Here is a 22061-nt window from a genome sequence, read left to right on the forward strand (position 1 = left end):
CACCTTAATTTGGTGCTCAAATGCTGTTTAAGTTTTATATTTTTCTGTCATTCTTTTGTTGATTTGGATTTATTTTAGCAGCATCAGATGGTCTGTAAGTTTAAACCTAGTAAATGTAAACTACAGCGGGCCACAAAAGTCATTAAATTAAAATTGCAAAAATTAGTTTGAGGTTTTTGAAATGTTTTTAGCTTTGCTTACTTGCTAAACTAATGTTTTTTAAGTGCATACACCACAGACACAAAATATTACCAAGTATTTTTGTAGTTTCTACTACAAATATTATACTACACTTGAAATAAGACAAAACTAATGCTCCAGTAAATTTTTTATTAAAATAAAGAAGCTTTTATCTCAACACTTGAGACAAATACAAATATATTGACGAGAAAGTACTACATTATTTCACTCATAACAGGAAAAAATTTATAAATTAATCTGCTTTATTTCAAGTGTACTAAAATTTACAAATACCTAGTAAAACTGTTTTTACTGTCATTAAAAATCATATATATATATATATATATATAACTTTTTAAAGACATTTTCCAAGTGTTCCGTTTTTGAATTCAAATTTGGCTCTGACTTCTTGCCAGGGGCCGAACAAAACCATTTCAAGGGCCACAAATGGCCCCCAGGCCACACTTTGGACACCTTTGTCTAACATGTCACTGAAACGTTACTTGTAAGTTTTGTCTTATTTCAAGTGTACAAACTTATTTGCAAAAGAAGCTAAACCAAAAATAGATGTTATTTTGGACATTTGTTTAAATGTGTTAACCTGAAATCAGTCAAAAAAGTATAGATGAAGGTAAACGGCAACAAATAATATGAAATCTACGTTTGATTTTGATTTATCGCATGAGTGTGCCGGTTTTCTCCCACACAAAAAGCTGCAGTATCGTGATCGGAGCAGCAGAGAGAAGCAGCCTCCTGCCTCCATTACTGACTGTTGTCTGCGTTGTCCTCGCTGACCTCAGCTGTGCCGTTGCTAAGTTGAGTTAAACTTTGCCTCCCTCCACACACAGAGACAGCCTGTCCCCTTCCCCTCACAGCTGTGTGGCCTGAATGCTGGAAATAGCTGCCGGAGCCACGGATGTTTAACAGTGGCTAACGTTGGCATTGTGAAGCGGGCGGCTGGGATTAATTAAGGAGAAACAATCGTAACGATAAACGATGCTACACGCAGACTCAAAGCTGAAAATCAGTTTAGACGTCTTCCCGCTCTATTTTTTTTTGCTTCTCTTCTCTCGTTTACTTGGATTCCCTTCGGTAGAATTTCTACCGGTCCAATCAGCGAACAGAAGAAGTTGTGAACGATGACGTAACTTAAGAATTGTAGTCTGTTGCTCTAGCAACAGCGGCGGAGGAAGTTAACGAGGCCGTTAAGTTCGTGTTGTCCACTGAACGCCAACGCCATCTTGTTTGGATCGGAACTTCTCTCTTGAAAGAAGCTTCGTAACATCGAACGCTACGGCCAAAAATTAGCCATCCATCCATTCATTTTCTTGCACCCTTGTCCCTTAATGGGGTCGGGAGGGTTGCTGGTGCCTATCTCCAGCTAACGTTTCGGGCGAGAGGCGGGGTCACCCTGGACAGGTCGCCAGACTGTCGTAGGGCAACACAGAGACACACAACCATGCACACACACACTCACACCTAGGGGCCAAGTAATCTAACAGTCATGTTTTTGGACTGTGGGAGGAAACCGGAGTACCCGGAGAAAACCCACACATGCACAGGGAGAACATGCAAACTCCATGCAGAAAGACCCCAGGCCGGGGATCGAACCCAGAACCTTCTTGCTGCAAGGCAACAGCTCTACCAACTGCGCCACTGTGCAGCTGCCAAAAATTAGCGATTGGGTAAAATTTTAAACTTTAGAGTCCCCCCCTTCACCCCCCACATGGTCAACTGAGTTACTGAAGCAAACTTTTCAATAATATCAAATATAGAAAAAAAATGTGTAGTGTGTGGCATGCAAACAGAGCAAAACCAGGAGACGATGCTTTTTACACTTTATTGTATATTTATATATATATATTTATATATATAAAACTACAAAAGTAAGACCGTTTTCAGTTCATAAACAGCTGTGAAGCTGAGCATTTTATTTTCTACAGACCCACCGATACAGTGATCGGCTGATAATTTCTCTCTCTGTGTTTGTTGCATAGAAAAAGGCACAGCGCTGAGGTCCGTAAGTTACAGCCCGTGTTGAGGGAATCCGCCGCACGCTTGGACGCAATGAAACCGATTTGGTGACAAACACTGATTGAAAAGTCTTAGGAGCTTGAATGTTGGTCATACTATGTACATTACTTTTGGCATGAAAGCATCCATGACAGGCTTTGGAGTCTTGACATCTGTAGGTTTGAGACCGTTTTCTTTAAATATTGCTGCATGAATGTGAACTGTTTGCCTTCAACCGGAAAATGATAAAAAGTACAAAAGATATAAAAAGTTGTGGCCACCCCACCAGGAGAAACAAAAATAAAATCCAGAACGCAACAAACCAACAGAAGATAATATAACAACCTATGTATATAAAAAAAATGGCTTCCACCCAGTTTTTCACACTCCGATACATTCCTATCTAAAAGTACATTCCTAACACACATTCTGTACACACATTTACAATCCATGTGTCCACTTCACATCAAAAATAAATATATTTACACAGAAAAGACAAAAACCCCAAGATGAATAAATAATTTCAATGGAAATTAAACAAAAGCACTCCAAAAAAAATTTAAAACACACAGAGAGAAACAAGACACAGTCGTCTGCAAACAGCATAACGTGGCGCTCGACTCACATCTGAGCAAATACTCTGCCAGGGAACCCAAACTTTACACCACCCTCCATTTCTCTGAAGCACCACTGGATACAAGGGCTTCTCCAGATGTCTGGTAATTATTTTAAGATAAAATAAATGTCTTTTGAACTCTCCCTTTGGAACGTAGCTCTGATTGGCACAGTTCCCTCACATGGTACAGCTCAAATTGACGAGGTTTTCAACTTCAGGTAGCTTCACATTGTTGTTTTTATTCGCTGCTTTGCTAGCTTTGTACTTCCCAAACAGAATTAGCATCTGCCGACAATTCTACAAAAATTGACTTTTACAATGTTTTCTTCTCACTTTAATTCACTATTTAATAATTATTTCATTCATTCAGACTTTAATTTTAGTTTTGAGTTCTCAAGGTGTTTTGCAGCTTGCTAGCTTGATAAATGTATAATTGCAATAAATTTTAACCTGTTTTATAATGAATTAAACATTTTTTAAAGTAATTTGTGATGAAAAAATTTATTTTTTTAAAAAGCTATCATTAGCATAAAAGGTGGTTTAACGGTCTGTTATTTAAAGTTATCATCTTCATTCTGAAAATTTGCAGTTTTAAGGGCTTTCTCTGAAACTGCAAAAATTTGCTCCACAGCGCCCCCTACAATGTAAATTACATTTAAGTAGAAGTCAAAAACAAAAACAGTCTCGACAGGAATCCATTTTGGATTGCATCATACAATACAGCGCCATCTACTGGCTATACACTGGCACTGCAGTGTAATTAATTAAGTGAGATTCAGATACAAGTGGACAGTTTTGAAAGGCATCATTCAGAACCAGCCTGGTGTTTCTGCAAAATGCCCGTTTTCTAAGCTGCCTCTGGCACCAACCGCGCCCTTCATGCCCTGCAACGATTTAAGCTCTAAGCAAAAACAGAGAAAATGCCCAGGATGGATTGCTTTGTTGTTTTTTGTTGCCTTCAGATGCATTGCCATAGTTCACAGGTCAATAAAAAGTGGCGCTACTTGGAGCGAAAACCAAAAATACCAAACTTTTTGAGCTGTTCCACGTAAAGGGAAAGTGCCAAAAGTGTTTAGAAATGCTGCTTCTGACATTCTGAATTTTAAACAAATGCAAAAAAGGTTTAATTTAATAGATTATAGTTAGATTTATAAGGCTTTGTGACAAACATAGTTTTAATACACCACAGTCTGTTGCATGGCTGCAGCATCAGGTTAACACTGTGGTTTTGGTTTTCCACTTCAGTGGAAATCTCAATTCAAATTTCTTCCGTGATAGTTTTAGCTCTCCCACTAATATTGGGTTGAGAAAATAGTGTAAAGTAGCAGGACTGCTAATCTACAGAGAGCTAGCTAGCATTTAAGGCTACCTATTTCCAACACATGTAAACAAACCCCGTAGAAACAGGGAGTGTGAGTAATACTGTAGGCCCTGCTGTTACCAAATCATTATCATCCGTTTTCTGAAAAAAAAAAATAAATAAATGCATCAACTTTGGAGCTTTTCCAAATTCATCTACGTGCAATTGGGACTGGGGAGAGGGCTGCTTATTTCTTCGAGTGTAAACCAGTGTTACCAGTGGGTGCAGCTCATTTGAATACCTCTGCAACTGGTTTGTGATAACTGGCTCATATAACCGAGCTCATGTAAAACAACAACCAGCAGTTGTATTATGACTGTGAATAAGGTGGGGAGACGAGCAGAAGTATGGAGGGGTGGAAGGGCCAAAAAAGTAACATAAAAAACAACAACAACAAAAACCAGGAAGTCTGGCATTGAATTCGTAGACATCATGTGTACACAAACAGACGCTCCCTTCTAGTAAAAAGTTTAAACAACAACCTGGTGATGTGGTTTAGAGCTACTCCTAAAGCATTATTGCAGAGCCAGGCTAACGTGGAGATCTATGGGGGTCCAAATGTGCCAAAATGTGATTTAAAAAAAAAAAAAAAAAAAACATATTACACACCATGTTTTGGTCTACACTGGACTAAAGTACACTGATATAATTACATATTATTGCAACCTTTTGTATTGTATGTATTTAATAAAATCAACCAATTTCAATAATTATGGTTACATTTATTTATGTCAGGGCTGTAAAATTGATCGAAGAAAAAAAGTTGGTACATTCTGCAGATTTTTCATTTAACCACTTAAGCTTTTTATATAATATTAGGAATATATTAGAAGATGCAAATAAGCAAACTATTCTGTTTGCTTATTTGCAAACAGAATGCTTAATTGGAGAGAAAAAGGTGCTTTTGAAATTTTTTTACTGAACTTGAACCAGGTGAAAACTACTTGAGGAGTTCTAGGTAGAACATATTTACAGTAAAACATTTTTTTTTTTAAATCTTGAATAGAAAAAGGGTTTGTTTTTTGTAAATTTTTTGGCTTATTTACTCATCTGAGAATGTTTTTTTCAGCAATTCGCCTCTTTTGAGTTTGTATTTATTGTGATTAATCCAATTAATCATTTCAGCCCTACTGAATATAAAATAATTTATCAGATTAATAATTTACTACATCTTGTCACTTTTGGCACCCCATAGACACCAATAAAACAATATATTCCTCCTTAAATGCTTGCTTTACAATTAAAACATTGTATCTGTAATAAGATAAAGATTAAATAATCATCATTTGATCATGTAAAATTACCTCAACAAAATTTAATACAATATAATAAATTAAAAACATCATGTGACCCTCAGTGGGCTGTTAAAGTGAGAAGAGCAGATAAAAAATACTGTAAAAACCAGGAACTGAATAAGTGGTCATTTGAAAGGCACTCAGCTGCTAAAAGCCATAATTACAGTGTGTGTATGTATATGTTTGTTTTGTATTTCTGTACCTGTGAGGAGTGCATATCCCCACGAGGATTAAAAATAGAAATATTTACAGTTACTCTTAAGGGTTAAGGCTTAGCTTCAGGTAAAGGACTAAAAAGGAAATTCATAAAGTTCCTCACAAGTATAGATATACAAAATTCTGTGCACTACAAAAACACAAAACCTTACCATTATTAGTGTAGTTCATAGTGCAAATATCTTGGTACATTTGAAATAAAATTATAACGCGACTATTCATCAAGATATGGGAGCTTGATTTAAGTAAATAATTTCCTAAAAGAGCCCTATTATGCTTCGTTGAATGGTTAAGATAGATCTACAGAATATACAAAACGTATTCAATTTTTACACAAAATCATTCTTAGATCTGGTTACTTCTGCTTATTTTAGCTCCTTTCAGAATGAGCTATTTTAGGGCTCTGTCACTTTAAATCCAAATAAGCTACTGCTGGTCACGCCCCCAGCTCAACATTTACAATCGCAAGTGAAGATGGCTTCAAAAGGATGCACAATTATACAACCATACATCTTTGAAAAGCCTGAACAATTTAAAAAAGAATGTAGCAAGTGGTTTCCAGCTGACCAAACGCACTGGAGTTCTTGGGTTGCTAGGTAACGGGGCTGGGCTCAGCTAGGGTTGCTAGGTAACCACTCAGTAGTGGCCAGGTTTTTGAAAAGAAAAAATTCCACTGGCAGGTTATACTACTTCCAACATGGTACAATGTCTTTTTATAATAATCTGCCAATAATTAACGTTTTAATCAATATTAAGGAATTATTTACTTAAAACAAAATCATATCTTGGTAAAAAGTTACTTGTGAGTTAGTTTTCTCATTTCAAGTATACCAAGACATTTGCACGAGAAACTAGACCAAAAATACTTCTATGTTTTTGCGGTGTGTATTCTTTGCTTCCTCGTTACTTCACTTCCACACCTAGAAAGGCGAGCACAGTGCATGAACAGTGTTGTGTAGAAGTAGTAGTTGTCATAGTAGTACTAGTTGACATCACCTTCGATGTTTACAATTACCGACCTTAGAAGAAAAAGTCTTTTAAAGAGATAAAAACAAAAGGGATCCCAAATTTTCCATCCAGTCTGTTTCTCCAGGTTAATAAAAAGTTTTGCAGGTGGAGGTCAGGGTGTCACTGAATCATGACCCCACCAGCACCTCCATGATGTGGTCCAGTTCTGTCAGATCAATTTTAAAAGGCTGATTGGCTGAAACCTGGGGGGCGGAGCCGCTGTACGGCGACGCCAGAGTTTTGAGGAGATCGTCGGCGTTCACCACTGGCGAAAGCTTGGCGAGACCGCCACCGCCAGCTGTGGCGCCTACGGCCCCCGCTGTGGTGCAAGGGTCAAAGTCGTACATGGACGTGTCAATATCGGCGAACAGGACGTCGTCCAGCGCCAAGTCTGAGAGGAAACCCGAAGAAGAAGGGGATGAAGGCGAAGGGGAAATGTCTTCCAGGCTAGCAGGGGAATGTGCGGGCAGGAAAACAGCAGCTGCCTCTGGCTTAGCACCCATTGTCCTGCAGTCTCTGGTGGAGCCTGTGGGTGATGAGAAAGGGGATGGAGTGGGGGAGGTAGTTATGGTCATAGTATTAGCGGCTGCCGTCCGTGTAATAGCGGTGGGAGGAGCCAACTCCATGTCACTCGGAGAGGATGAGAAACTGTCGTTTGATAGGACAGTCACACTAGAGGACACCTTGCTCATTAGCGCTGACGATGGAGCTAGTGGGGGCGGAGACAGAGGAGGAGTGGGTGGGGACGGCGCGCAGAACGCCGAATCCCCACCGTCCTCTTCCAGTAGCGAGGCTGGAGTGAGGCAGGCGTCCAGGGGTGCGGCGCAGCCTTCCAAGCGCTGGGGTGCTGGGCAGCTGGGAGGCACCATCGGGTGGGGCGAGGGTGGCGGAGGAATCGCCGGCATCAACAGCGTGGATGGTTGGGACAGGATACCGAAAGATGGCGGCGCCTCGCGGAACCCTTCGTCCATGGGGTCATCAGGCGGCGGCGAGGGCGGCAGAAACAGTGGCCGCAGGGAGCCCTCCTGCTTGAGCTCATCTTGGATGCGGCGGAGCATGTTGTTGATGAGGACGCGGCGCTCCAGGCTGGGTTCACCGAGCGGCCGCTGGCTGTAGAGCTTCATCAGGGAGATGTTGAAGATGGTCTGTCTCTGAAGGGTGTAGGACACCTTGGAAAGACCTTCCGAGGCAACGCCTACCCCCGCTCCCGCCACCGACGCCTCCACCGCTTTGCCTTCCAGGCCCTCTTCATCCTCTTCCAACTTCCGCTTTGCACCTTTACAGAACATATATCTAGACAACACAAAACAAAAGGAGAGAAAACAAGTTAATCAAGTGCTCAGATAAGAAATCATTAAGACACAAATCAAGTCTAAAGTAGTGTTGCTCCTTCGCATTCAGCGACTTAAAGCTCAGAACCTAAATAAAGTCACTCCAGACTTCATGGAAATCTGTTAGACCTAAAGGTGGATGGTCTAACAGTGTGTCCATTTCTCTTTTTGGACAAAATCATTCTTGGATAATAAGATTTTAGTCTCATCAGTTCTGCCGACGAGCTATTTTAGGACTACTTATCACTTTAAATCCAAATAAGCTGCTGCTGGCCACGCCGCCAACTCAACAATGCAAAATTGTGTTTTTTAAATTAGCAATACATCTACAAAGTTTTACACAACTGGTTTCACAATTACTTGATCAGTACATTTGAATGGTGCTATTGTATCCCCTCCTTTAGTGCCGCCCTGGGCAACTGCCCATATAAAAAAACCTTCTATTTTGGGGATTGTCGTTAAATCGCATCCAAAATCACTTCATTCGTACAGGGACCAAAGTCTTCTTTGGGACAGTAAGAAGATGCAAACAGAAAATGAGCATATTGCATTTGGAGATAAAAAATAAAATAAATAAAAATACAGACAAAATGAGCAGCTGGAGAGGAAACCTTCACACACTAAGTTACGTAATAGCAGTGCTCCCTGCTCAGTACAGGCCAGATTTAAAGCCCAACCTTTGGCCACTCCTCTTTTTATGATATTAGAGGGAGAGCTTGCTGGTTGTGGCGGTGAGCAGGGTACAAGAGGAGCAATAATTTAGGTGATTTTTTTATAAAACTATTCAGAAAACAAAGAAGAAGAAAATGGAAAAGAACGAAAGGAGCTGCTGCAGTGTGCTTGACTTTAATCCAGGCTGACATGCAGCCAGTCGCCGCCTGAATAAAGGCGCATGCGTCTTCTCTCAAACACACACACTCACACACACAGGAAGTGTAAGCTGCAGGCCCAGTCACCACGACCCGTTGGTTGCCATGACAAACCGAGTCAGCTGGGAATTCACCCAAAGAAACGACAATGAATGGGACGCGGTGGAGGGAGGAAGAAGAGTACAGGAGGAAGATGAGGAAGACAAGCGAGAAGCGGAAGCAGAGGAGTAGGAAAGGTAATGAGGAATCCATCCAGAGATGCAGATAAACCCACAATCGCATCTACGACTAGGCCAAGGGTGCTCAAAGTGAGGTCCGGGGGCATTTGCAGAACCTGTCCTGATTTCTTGTGGACCCCAACCACAATTCAAGAATAATTTTCTACAAAACTGCGACTATTGAATCAAAATCTACTTATAAAAATGTTAGATGCAGCAAAAAGTGATCATCTTTTCCAAACTTTCTAGTTTCCATCTAAATTAGACCACATCTACTCACAACTTGTACTCTAAAATACACCTTTGTGCACCCAAATGTGCTTTTAATTGCTGTATTAAAGCTCGGCTAAATACACTGACCAAGATCCTGTTTTTATTGCTGAGAACAGACAAAATAGTTTTCAGCTTTCTTACGTTATTGCCTAAAATGCAATAACATAACATTCCTTTGGGCTAAGCTTGATCATTTGTAGCAAAGGATGGATCTGTAGGTAAATAAATACGTCTAAAAACATGTGGAAAGTTCAGTCCTTCCTGTTTGACTCAACATTAATACAGTATAGTGCTGATCTGGTGTCTATTTTTTGGTTAACTGATTAATAATTGGATGAAAAAGGTGTCTAATAGGATATTTTTATGTTTGTTTTACAAAATTTTTACCAGGTGAAATTAAAACAATGACAATTGAGTTCCAAGTAGAACATATCTACAGACAAAAGATGAAAAATGTTGATATTTTTGTACAGATGTGACTTGGTTAGTCCTTACTGTGGTGTTCATTCGGCAAATGGCCTTTTGAAGATTGTGTATATAGCTTACAATTGATTGCTTACTATATTATAGTTGACTATTATTTCAGTTATTGATTGATATAGTATATAACTGAAAATGACGGGTTCTAACCGGTTTTCTGTTGAAAACTGTAGCGGAACAGCCTGGAATCACCATAGCAACCAGTGACTCAGCAATATTTCAGCCTCTGCTTCTTGCATTACTCGGCAGATTTTTATTTTGTAAATAAATAATCCAGTATCTAATAAGTTGGGAATTATTCACAGACTCGCATGTAGTTTGAACAAAGTATTCACACCTGCATCACACCAAGCGGCATCAGGTTGCTACGGTTACCGAGTAAGACCTCGAACTTCTCCACATCTTCTCAATAATTTACATGGTGAATAAAGATGCATTAGAGGAAATGAAAGGGAGTTTCTGGCAGCTGGATAACTTCTGGCATTAACACGTTCTCACGTCGGCACTCCTTCATTGCAGTAGTGACTGCTGCTGCTGCTGCTTCAGGAAAATGGAGATTCAGAGGCGCGAGGAATAAAAAAAAAAAAAAAAGAAAAAAAGGCATTTCAAAGCAGAACGCTGCTGCTGTGTGACTGAGAGGCGAAGCAGCTGCGCATGTGTGACTCACCGAGCCACGGCAGGCTGTTTGGGCTCTCACACACAAGACGCACACATACCAGAGGTGCCCCACCCGTCACATTCCTCTTCATTATCCTCCTCTCGCCTCCGACTATCCGCTCCTTCCACACTATTCCACCCGTCTTTAACATCCTGCAACTTTAATTCCTCCAATTTCTCTACAGTAACTCCGTTTAAAAAAAGAAAAACGGATCGTAAAAGAGTCAACGTGATAAAGCACAGCAGCGGAGCGGGGTCACTCTGACTGAAAATCCTACCGAGTCACAGTTAAACTATGATGCCAAAACTTTCTGAAAGTTTCCTTTAGAGAAATTCAGTGAAATAAAAAAGTCCTGATGCTACGTTTGTTTTCAAACTTGTTGACAGAAAGACGCACCAATCGGGCTTTAACCAGCTCATACCGGTTTCTGGCATAATTAAGAGCAACTGCTTGAAAACTACAAGGTGCAGATGATAAAATAATTTCCCGTTTTTTTGTTTTCCAGCAGATGTTTGGTTAAAAAATTTTAATTTAAAAATATATATATTAAAATGCCATTTTGAGCATTTATTTTACATTTATTAACTACGATTAAGCCTGTAGCAAAAAGCAATTATGCAGTTAATCACAACATTAACTAAAATTAGCTTAATTTACATTTGGATGGTTAATATTTTTTGCAGATCAATTTTGTTTGTAGAAATATAATCCATTTTATTTATTGTCTTGGTTGTATGTAGGGCTCTTTCTCCCTGTTTTTGTTGTTTTATTTTGGATATTAAAATGTCTTCCATTGATCTTTGAGAGCACAAACTTGCTTTATTATATCAATATCAATATATTATTTGAAAATGGTCTAAAAACCACAACATTGTCATTTATCATATTATTTACCATCCAGCAAAATTTGTTGTGACAGGGCTAACTATGCTATTTTTTTACTACTTTTGTAAAGCTAATACCTTTGTAAACCCATTTAAAAACAATTAACCTAAATGAGTAAAGATCTTGTAAAATATTTGCAATACTGGGGTTCAAATTTATTTTGATCTGAATGGTCTAATGCTAGGGCTGCACAGTGGCGCAGTTGGTAGAGCTGTTGCTTTGCAGCAAGAAGGCTCTGGGTTCGATTCCCTCTCTTTCTTCTTCCCATGTCTTTCTGCATGGAGTTTGCATGTTCTCCCTGTGTATGCGTGGGTTTTCTCCTGGTACTCCGGTTTCCTCCCACAGTCCAAAAACATGACTGTCAGGTTAATTGGCCTCTCCAAATTGCCCCTAGGTGTGAGTATGTGTGTGTGCATGGTTGTGTGTCCTGTGTGTCTCATGTGTTGCCCTGCGACAGACTGGCGACCTGTCCAGGGTGACTACACCTCTCGCCTGGTACGCCAGTTGGAGATGGGCACCAGCAACCCTCCTTACCCCACTGAGGGACAAGGGTGTAAGAAAATGGATGGATGGATGGATGGTCTAATGTTATATACGCATTGGTAATATGATAAATACAAAGAAAAGGTAAGTTAATGAGAACTGTGAGAATAATTACACAATATCAGAAGCCGTTTCTTCACTGCTACGTAAACGTTAGCTTCTAAAACAAGAGGAAACTGATGCGTCTGCATGTACAGAAATCATCCTTTAATCAGTTTTTTAATCAGATAACCCTTATCAAGCCAAAATTACTTTCCTCTCGTAGATATGGTTTATTGGAATCAGTAAACACATTTCCTTACAGTGGACTATCACAGAAAATAACTTTACATGAGTGCAAAACAGAAAAGTCCAAAATAGTATGAGAAAGACAAATAATTAAAGGTACAAAATGACAAAATTATCTGAAATTAAATACAGCATCACTTTTAAAGCAATGTCTATTATTTTAGCAGCTATAATAATAATTGTTGCATGTTGTACAAGCAACATGCACATGCAACAATTATTAAAGAATACATACATATAATGCTTTTTGGCATTTTCCAAATACAAGTAATTTTGATAATTTTAGCTGACCTAAAACTTTAAAAGTTTAGTTTCATTTAACTTCAGACAGCAAGAAAAAAATTTGTTTGTTTGTATTGGAAAATATCTGGATTCAACTGTAAATAACGTCTTCCAATATTTTTTTTTGTTTACATCAGTAAATAAAAGCAGATGTTTTGCTTTAAATGTGAGTTTTGTTTTACCTAAAAGATTATGATATCAAAATCTCAGCCCTTGTCCAGAAAAAAAACAAAAAAAACTGTCGTCGTTTTCTCTTCCTTTAGCTGAACAAGGGTTAACTCCAGTTAACAACAAATCCATGTAACTACCCAAGGATCGCTCCAAAGAGGAGGTAAAGTCAGGTGTGTGCATGCATGGTGGGTGCTGGATGCCAAACATTAAACATGCGGTCTGATGATATTATTCCTGGAGCCGGCTGCGTGTGCGTAGTGCAGTAGTGGAACGGTAGTGGACGGCCTCTGCAGTGATATTATGATCCTGTAACCGGATATGCTGGTTTCCATGCCTGAGCTGCACATCCACCCCTCCCCCTCACCTCCCTCCACGTTGGGCTATTTCAGGTTCTGTGGATGCACAAAGTACTAACACACACACACACCGCTACAATGCTGCAGGTAGATGAAAGTGGCTTTCTCCTGAGTGCATCCATCTCTGCATTTGCACATGCATCCCAGACGAGCGGCTGCAGTTATGACTGCGTTTTTCGCTGCGATGCGTCCGACTCTGCATGAGGACGAAACTCTCCAGCTCACCTCTGTGAGAATTCACCTACCGCCAAGGTTATTACAGCTAACTAAAGCTAACGAAATAATGAAAACTGAAACTGAGAAAACGTTTCCGTCAACTGAAATACATAAAGAAAACTAATTATAGCATGCGTTATAAAACGCATGCTATAATTGACACGTACTGAAATTATAGACATGATATCATTTGTTTTCATGTTTATGAATTTATTTATTAGCCTTTCAAACTGATGAGAAATTGATTTATTTTTCGCCCCACACACAAGCAGTTTACGCACTTCCAGTGCTGGACAATAAATCAATAATACATACTGCGATAAACATGTCATTAATAGAATATTCAATATATAAAATATTCAATAAACTCCAGCCAGCTAAGCTAGGTTGGTGGAATCTACCATCTCACTCACCCTTTGGTTACCTAGCAACTCATTCACTCACTCTTTGGTTACCTAGCAACGGCCTGCTGAGTAACTTGCCCAGTAGCAGTTTTAATATCTCTCCACTTTGCCTCAAAACTCCTTCAAAATAAACAACAACGTGGAGAGAAAACTGTGGATAAAAAAGGAAAGGCAACACCACCAGTTAGGCAGTATTTCAAATATTTAAAGTGGAAAATGTTTTGATTAGCACAAACCTTTGTAAGCTGTCAAAATGCTCATGTTTTTACAGTAACAACGCGCGAGTATAATCAAATTTATTTGTTGAAACTACAAAATGGTGGTAGAAACAGAAAAATATTCCAATAGTCATAAAACACTGGAAAAAATAAAGTTGTTCTCACTTTTTTGAAAATACAAAATATATATTTTGTTACTTTACCACTTTATGCAAAATTAACATTCAATTTTTGCACACTTAATTCATTATTAATGTAATTTAGCTGTGATTTCAATCGCTTTAAATTAATTTACATATACATTTAGTAGAGTTTTACGTCTCTCATTTTTGTAGGAAAACTTTGGTAGCCACACCTACTAAAGTTTTTTTTTTTTTTTTTTTTAAACAACACATTCTTTTGAAAGTGCAATAAAAACTAGCATACAAACTGAATTAGACAAAAAAAAAATCACAAAATAAAACTACACCATAAAGGAAAATGCAAAACTATTATAACCATGTGTGTTTCACTCTCTCTCATGCACGCACACACACACACACACAATGTCGTCCTAGTAAACACATTCCAGACCAAACCCAGAGGAAGAGATGGCGTACTGTGACCAGACCCCACTACGCTCACTCACACAAATTAAGATACCATTATCCCAAGACGAGAGCCGAATTATTAAAACTGGTTCTGTGACATTCCTAAAATCCACATTCAAGATTCATTCATCCCGGTATCAGACCTGATCATCGACTTCTTGTTGGTAACCAGGAAAACACACAATGAGAGTCACTTCCTAGCAGCTGCATAATCAGAAACCGCACACATGAAAGTGACACCGTGACACAGTTCGACACACACCACTCAGCAAATCAAGGTTCTGATACTTCTGATTAAAGAAGAGCGGAGGAGATAGACGATTACGCACCGAAAAATGTTTTGTCTTTTTGATCTGAAGAGTCTCAAGGGCAACGTAGAATCCAGAGTTCAAAATAATACCAAGGAAGAAAGCAATGCCAATGAGTCCGTTGGCAAACTTTATAATAATAACCAATAAGCCTGTCACGATAACAAATTTCCTGGGTGACAAATTCTCTCAGAAGTTATTGCGATAAACGATAATATTGTTGTTTAAGACCAATTTCAAGTAATATAATGGTAATGGCATGATAATGCAAGAACACATTCTCAGAGATTAACAAACTTTAAATTTTAATGAACATTTAACACCGAGATATTTTAAATATCCACAACAAATAAAAATAATCATAAAGTCTCTAAACAAAATTGTCTTACAAAACAAAGAACTAGTTTTTATCACCCAGTTTTTTGGTAGAAAGAGAGAAAAACAATAAGTCGTCCAAATGGTAATTAACAAACTCGCTTTAATTCATCATGCGATTAACTGATTTATTACTTATTGCGACAGGCCTATGCACCGATGTCAAAATTTGAGCCAACTTTGTATACATATTAAATTAAACTTGAAACAAATAAACTGATTAATCATAATTAATCAATTATTCAAATAATCAACTAATTTTGTAATTGATTAATCATTAACTGGAGCAAAAAAGGCACTTTTCTGAAAAAGCATTACACTCAAAGCAGTAATTTAGCCAAAACTGTGCAAAACTATAAAATTTGCCATTTAAGATGTAAAAGAGACCCTCTAAAACTCTTCCAGTGAAATTGTTTTAGCTTCATCCAGTTCAAATTCTGTCACAAAAATCTCTTAAGCATCTTGATTGATTTGTTAAATGAAAAACTAATCAACATTTTGTGCTACACTGTATTGATATTAAGTCAAGCAGAAAGAACCGAGCTTCTCACATGTCATTCACTAAAGGAATGCTTTCTTATTACACTTTAGCCAAAAAGGGAGTTGAATTACTTATTTGCATAGTCTAAAAGTCTCAAATTCTGCAAAAGGTACCAACTTTTTTTTTATCCGATTAATCGTCAGAGATAATTCATAACTAAAATCAACGTTATTAGGAACCTCTTGAATAACTTCAGTTTCAACTAATTTTATTCTAGAGCTGCACTCTTTAGAAACTCTGAGGTTTAAAATGTTTATAAAACCTGTTGGAAATGTTTTTCCAACTCCTGTTTGGTTCACAAACGCTGACCCTCGTTTATGAAACTTACATTTGATAACGTAAAATTTATGTAGTGAAGTTGGATGTCTAAGCTTCACTGAACTGAACTTCAGAAACTCAAAAGAGTGCGACCAAAGGAGGATCGAGCTTCTACGTGAAGCCATGCGTCTAATAAAGGAATAATGTGGCATTAAAATGCTTCTCTGGCTGCAAAAAAACCAAGCTGGGTATTTTATTAAAGCAATTAAAAACTGGATTGAGCAGTGGAACCAGCTCTCACGTTCAAAAGTGCACTGCAAAAAGCAATGTACCAAAAAAATAAAACATAAAAACATTTTTTTTGGTCTAGAGTATGTCTTAGTAAAAATTACAGTAATAATTCCATTGGTAAATTATTCCACTTATAATAAAACATTTTCCCTCTTTCACAAATGGAATAATCTAGTACTTTTTCCATCAATATTAAGGGCTTAACACAGGTTAACATATTTTGCAGGAAAGTTACTTGCAAGTTTTGTCTTAATTCAAATATGTTGAGATATTTGCACTAGAAACTAGACCAGAAATACGTGGTAAGATTTTGTGTCTTTGCAGTGTGAAGGAGCGAAAAAGTGTAAACGCGAAAAGAGAAAGTGATTTCATGACTAGCAAAGAAACAAAAAACAGGAACAAACCATTTGTTGAAATCAGATAGTTTCTGTGAAAACAAAAAGATCTCGGGCTCCTTCATGTTGGTGATAAGAAAGAAAATGTCTTCTCACAATGAAACTGAGAATTTTTTCTCAATAAAAAAAATTTATTGAGTAATTTACAATGTGTAGTCCATTTTTAATGTACATTTTGCTACTTATTCTTGTTATTTTCCCAGATTAAATTTTTTTAAATTATTTTTTTAAGATTCTTTTTTCAAAAACAAATCAGATATTTTTTCAAATTATTTTTAGATTTATTTCATTTTTTCTACTTATTTTCAATTAGTTTTTCAGTATTTTTTTTAACTGTTTTAATTTTAAACATCAGATTTTATTTGTTCCAATTGTATTTTTCAAAAAAAAAAAAAGTTTAAATCAGAATTTTTTCTTATGCTATTTTTTTCAAAATATTTTAGTTTTTTTGATTCAGATTAATTTTTTTGTTTCATTCTTTTAAGATACATGTTTTTATTCAGATTTTATTTTTTCTAATTTTGATTTTTTAACTTATTTTTCAAATAAATTTTTTTTAACAGATTAAAAAAAAATTTCTTCAAATTTCATTTAAAAAATAATTTTATTTCAATTTTTATTTGAGACCAAGTTTTATGAATTGCATTCTTTTCAAATCACGTTTCACAGATGCCGTTTCAGATTTCTGGGGGCGGGACTCGGTGGATTTTAGCAACAACGTTTCTATTGGTCGGCTTGGACACAAAGCTTGAATAATTTACATTACAAGTTATTGAAGGTTTATATGCAACATCAGTGTGCCTGAAATAAAATCTGCCGTCACTTTAAATAGTGGATAAAACCGTTAATATTACGTCTGCCTCACATGAAAATGATTTCAGTTTCTGCAAAACTGAAGAAAGACAGGAAAACATGGTAAAGATGAGCCACAACCAAAATAAGTTTGCAAGCAGAGTGTGTGTGTGTGTGTGTGTGTGCCCTGAGTCAAAGTGATCATAAATGCTCACATGACAGAGGTCAGCTGGCTATCAGGGAATTCACCACAAGCTCTTACGTAATGGCAGACCTGATTGCAAAACACTACAGTGGCGCTGGGCAATATTGCAGAATCTACCTAAAAAACAGAACTGCAATGACAGACAAGTCAGGAAACATCTCAACACCTGAAATATTCAACTTTCCTGGCTTTAAATGCATTAAAGTCCAAGTTGGGCCAAAATCACCAGCTCAAAACACCATTTTTAAACACTAAAGTCACCAAAATTCTGTCATTTTTTTTATCTATTCATCAACAAACTAAATAAACTTTAATTTATTAGGTAATCATATTTTTTAGTAGAAACTTGATCATAGACCCAAAACTTCAAATGGATTTCACTCGTTAAATGAAAGGCATCAAATTTGTTTATTATTTTGTGTTTGAATGAAGAAAACTAGGAAAAAAATATTTAATCTATTCTCAGAAATAAGAACAGGATCTAGGTGAGTTTTCATTTGAAAACACTGGCTGTATTTATCCAAGTTTCAATACAGGAATTAAAAGCACCAAGGGAAGCAAAGTTTAGGAAAGACGATCACTTTGTGTGGCATTTAACATTTTTGTGAGTAGATTTTTGTTTAAGTCGTGTAATTTATTCTTTATGATGGTGTGTTATGGCTGCTATTGACAGAAAAAAATAAATAAAAAAGAGGAGTAAATGTCCATCAAATACCGTCTGAAAATTTCAAGAAAAAATGTGACATTTTCTGAGTTTGAAAAGTAAAAAAAAAAAAATTGATGGAAGAAAATTTTGAAATGTTTAGATTAATTTCAGAAATATTCTAGAAAAAAAATGTAGAAATTTCTGAGTTTCAAGTAAAAAGAATTGCTAGAAAATAACTTAGAAACTTTTAGATTCATCTCAAAAATTTTGTAGAAAGCAGAAATTTCAGTTTCAAGAGTCAAAAATTTCAAGGTTTTTATTCTTTTTTTAGACAAAATTTTGAATTTTTTTCAGGCAATCTTTCAGAAATGTCCAAGTTTTCTATAGAATTTTTTTTAGATAAAAATAAACATTTCTGAGGGTTTTTTCTTTTCAGAAATTAGCTTGTTTTTTTTCTAGTAAATTTTTTCTATTGAAAATTGATTCCCCCCCTCCTATAAACAATTGCCCTAAAATGTCATAATGTTTAATTATAGCCAGGGGGCCACAAACAATCAATCCAGGTGCCACAAATGGCCCCCGAGCCCTACATTGAACACCCTTGGTCCAAAGTTAAAAACCAGCCTTCGGTAGCTGATTAAAGTCCATATCAGCGACACCGACAAAGGGGTGCAAAGGTCAGAGACGAGGCTGAAATAAAACGGCTCTCTTTCCGTTTGCAGTCGCACTCTGAACTAATTCATTAGACAAACGGATCCTAAAAGTGAATGTTTGGGAAAACACACACATCCACAGAGACCAAACTCCTTCAAAACAGACACAATCTACTGTTCTGGTGACGACGAGGATTACTTTTACGTAACCGTGCCGTCACTCCAAAGGTCAAACCTACATGTGCAATCAAAGCAAACTTGTGCACATCCCAAATTTTCCGGTCTGGGAGAGCGTCTCCGATCACACACGCCCTCCCCGTACGCACTCACTCTTAAGTCTATAAATAAAAGGCAGAAGAAGAGAGCAGATTTAGGTCAGCAGACATGCTGCTGCTGATGAGCGAGCGGGTTCTTCTCCGACAGAGAAAGCAGCCGCAGAATTCTGGTGCCAAGCGTCAACACGAAACCAGCGCCCGCCTTATTACCGCACCTTATGCCTTGATTTTAATCCTAAATATACTAATCCCAGCCACACTGCCTTCTGTTGCGATGGAGCGTTGCAGCAACTGGCTCTGCAGCATTTATGCGCCGAGTTTGAGCTCTCTTCCAAGCCCGCCACGCACCAGATGTTCAGATCCAGCTGCAGGCAAGTGGCTGTTCTGAACACAACGCGACAGCGTCCTAAATTAACTGATAAAGTCACAAAATCTGATTAAAAAAACAAAAAAAAAACAGCTAAACTTTGTTTTTCTTTGCTTAATAACTATAACTATGGATGCACCAATTCACTTTTCTCACGTCCAGAACCGATACCGATATCTGAGGTTTAGTATCAGCCAATATTGATCTGATACAGAAAAACATTTTTTTTTTAAAAACACAGAAAATTTTAAAAATATTTAAACCTGAAATATTTAACTTTTCTGGCTTTAAATTCATCAAAGTCCAAACCTTTGTGACAAAATCATCGGCTCCAAACTACTAAGGGGCCAAAAAAACTAAATAAATTTTTTTTTTTAAACTACAATAGCCTCCTGATAAAGTCACCCAATGTGCTAAATTTAAAAAATAAATCTAGGTGATCTTAAATAATCTACAGCTAAATGCGACACGTTTTCTACAATTAATAATTAGGGATGCACCAATCCACTTTTTTCGCGCCCAAAACCGATATCTGAGGATTAGTATCAGCTGATTTCGATTTACAGATAAAAATGTATTTTTTATGAACACAGAAAAAGGAAAGAAAAGTTAGAAAACATCAACACCCAAACCATGTAACTTTTCAAGCTTTAAATGCATCAAAGTCCAAACTTTTTGTCAACTGGGCTAAAATTGTCAGCTCAAAAATACTAACGGGCCCAAAAATATAATTTTTGCAAACTACAGCAACCACCTGATAGACAACAAATCAGCTAAAGTTAAAAAAAACTTCTGGGTGATCTTCAATAGCTTACAGCTAAATGTGACACATTTAAGTTTTCTATGTTTAGTAACTACGGATGCACCGATCCACTTTTTCCACTTCTGAAACTGATATCTGAGGTTTAGTATCTGCCAATATCAATCCGATACAGATAAACAATGCTGAATTGACTTACCACATTTCTTTATTTTTATAACACAGATCTAAATGTTACTGAATTACAAATTTATTTGATAACTCTGCACCAGTAGAACACATTTAAACACACCAACAAACTTGGTCAAACATGTAAAAACAACAACTTTAATTTGTTCTGCCAGTTCAATTATGAATGTAACAGCCAATGTGAAAAAAAAATAAACTGACCAAAATAAGCTGCAACAAACTTTCTTTTAAATGGTTCAAAAGGTGAAATAAGGAATTCTAAATAATGTAAAATAAATAAAAAAGCATGACGTCACTCAGAGCAAAGCATATTTTCCTGAATATCAGGACTGATACAGAATACAGATATTAATATTTGTGTATTACTATTTGATTTGATAAGCTGTGCATGATTTTTTTTTATTAAACGGATGTGAATCTGTTTAGACGCACTCTTTCCTTCTTGGTTACAGACTTTTATGGCAAACAATAAATGTCCGCTATTACTCTTTATGTAATAAATCTATATATTTAAAACTTGACCTGGATATGTCTGTGTGAGGCGGCTCTCGAACATCTGACTCTCGAATGATATGTCTAAAAAACTTATCGGGATGTAAAAGTTTTATATCAGTTGATATTGATCATTATTGATCAGTTTTTTGTTTTAAATATCTCAAATATTGCCAAACTGCTGGTGTAACCTTTCCTGCTTTATTCACCCCACTTCATTTTTAAGAAATTATGAGGCACAATGCAGAAAACCTTAAATTGCTTCTGCGCAAGTTACTCAACAGGTCGTTGCTAGGTGACCAAAGAATGCATGAGTTGCTAGGTAACCAAAGGCTGAGTGAGTTAGTTGATGTCACAAAGCTAGCTTAGTTCACAGTGAGAGGTTGAGTGGATAAAGTCTTTCCCTTTACTTTTCAATGAATATTCTATAAGATGTATTGATATTGATCAAGATGTATTGATATTGATCACGTGTCTGTCGCGATATATAGTTATTGATTTATTTGATTTGTTAAGGTGAATCTCTCTCAAAACTCGTTAATGGATTTCCCCTTCATCATCCACTTACAACTGCCTGTGGATCTTCTATCAAACACTTTTTCCTTCCACTCAACTTCCCATTAATATCAGATACAGCACTCTTCTGAACTACAAAGTTTTTTGTGGAGGTTCTCAATCTTTTTTTTTTCATTGTTTCTACAAAATATTCTGATTTTTCGAGGACGTTTTAGCTACAAATTAGCTAAAATAAATGCTACACAACTTTAACATTTAAAACTAACTTTTCAATTACATTCTAATTGACTGAGAAGCACCTGTTTAGCAACTCCTGACATGTTTATTCACCTCAGATCCCATCAAAACATTATGTGTGTCCCGTGGGTCCCTGTCTGGACAAAGTAAGCAGTAGTAGTAGAAGACCTCTTGCGTGACCTATATCCTGCTTGTGGGTAAAAAGCAGAGGAACAAGGAGTGAAGAAGAGGTGCTGTCACCAGGAGGTGGCTGCTGTGTTGTGGTGCAGATTACAAAACAGAGCCCCCCCC

The 22061-nt window shown here is 37.1% G+C and overlaps 1 protein-coding gene across 2 annotated transcripts in view; it reads right to left on the reverse strand.

The window, feature by feature from the left end:
* Window positions 1-6470: 6470 nt before the first annotated feature.
* Window positions 6471-22061, reverse strand: part of sertad2b (SERTA domain containing 2b) — a 33297-nt gene continuing 17706 nt past the window's right edge. For both annotated transcript variants that reach the window (XM_008430364.2, XM_008430362.2), the window contains one exon: window positions 6471-7981. In XM_008430364.2, the coding sequence (XP_008428586.2) occupies window positions 6817-7981 (1165 nt within the window). In that variant the 3' untranslated portion in view covers window positions 6471-6816. The remainder of the gene's footprint in view (window positions 7982-22061) is intronic.

Source organism: Poecilia reticulata, linkage group LG15, assembly GCF_000633615.1.
Source record: "Poecilia reticulata strain Guanapo linkage group LG15, Guppy_female_1.0+MT, whole genome shotgun sequence".
Classification (NCBI taxonomy): domain Eukaryota; kingdom Metazoa; phylum Chordata; class Actinopteri; order Cyprinodontiformes; family Poeciliidae; genus Poecilia; species Poecilia reticulata.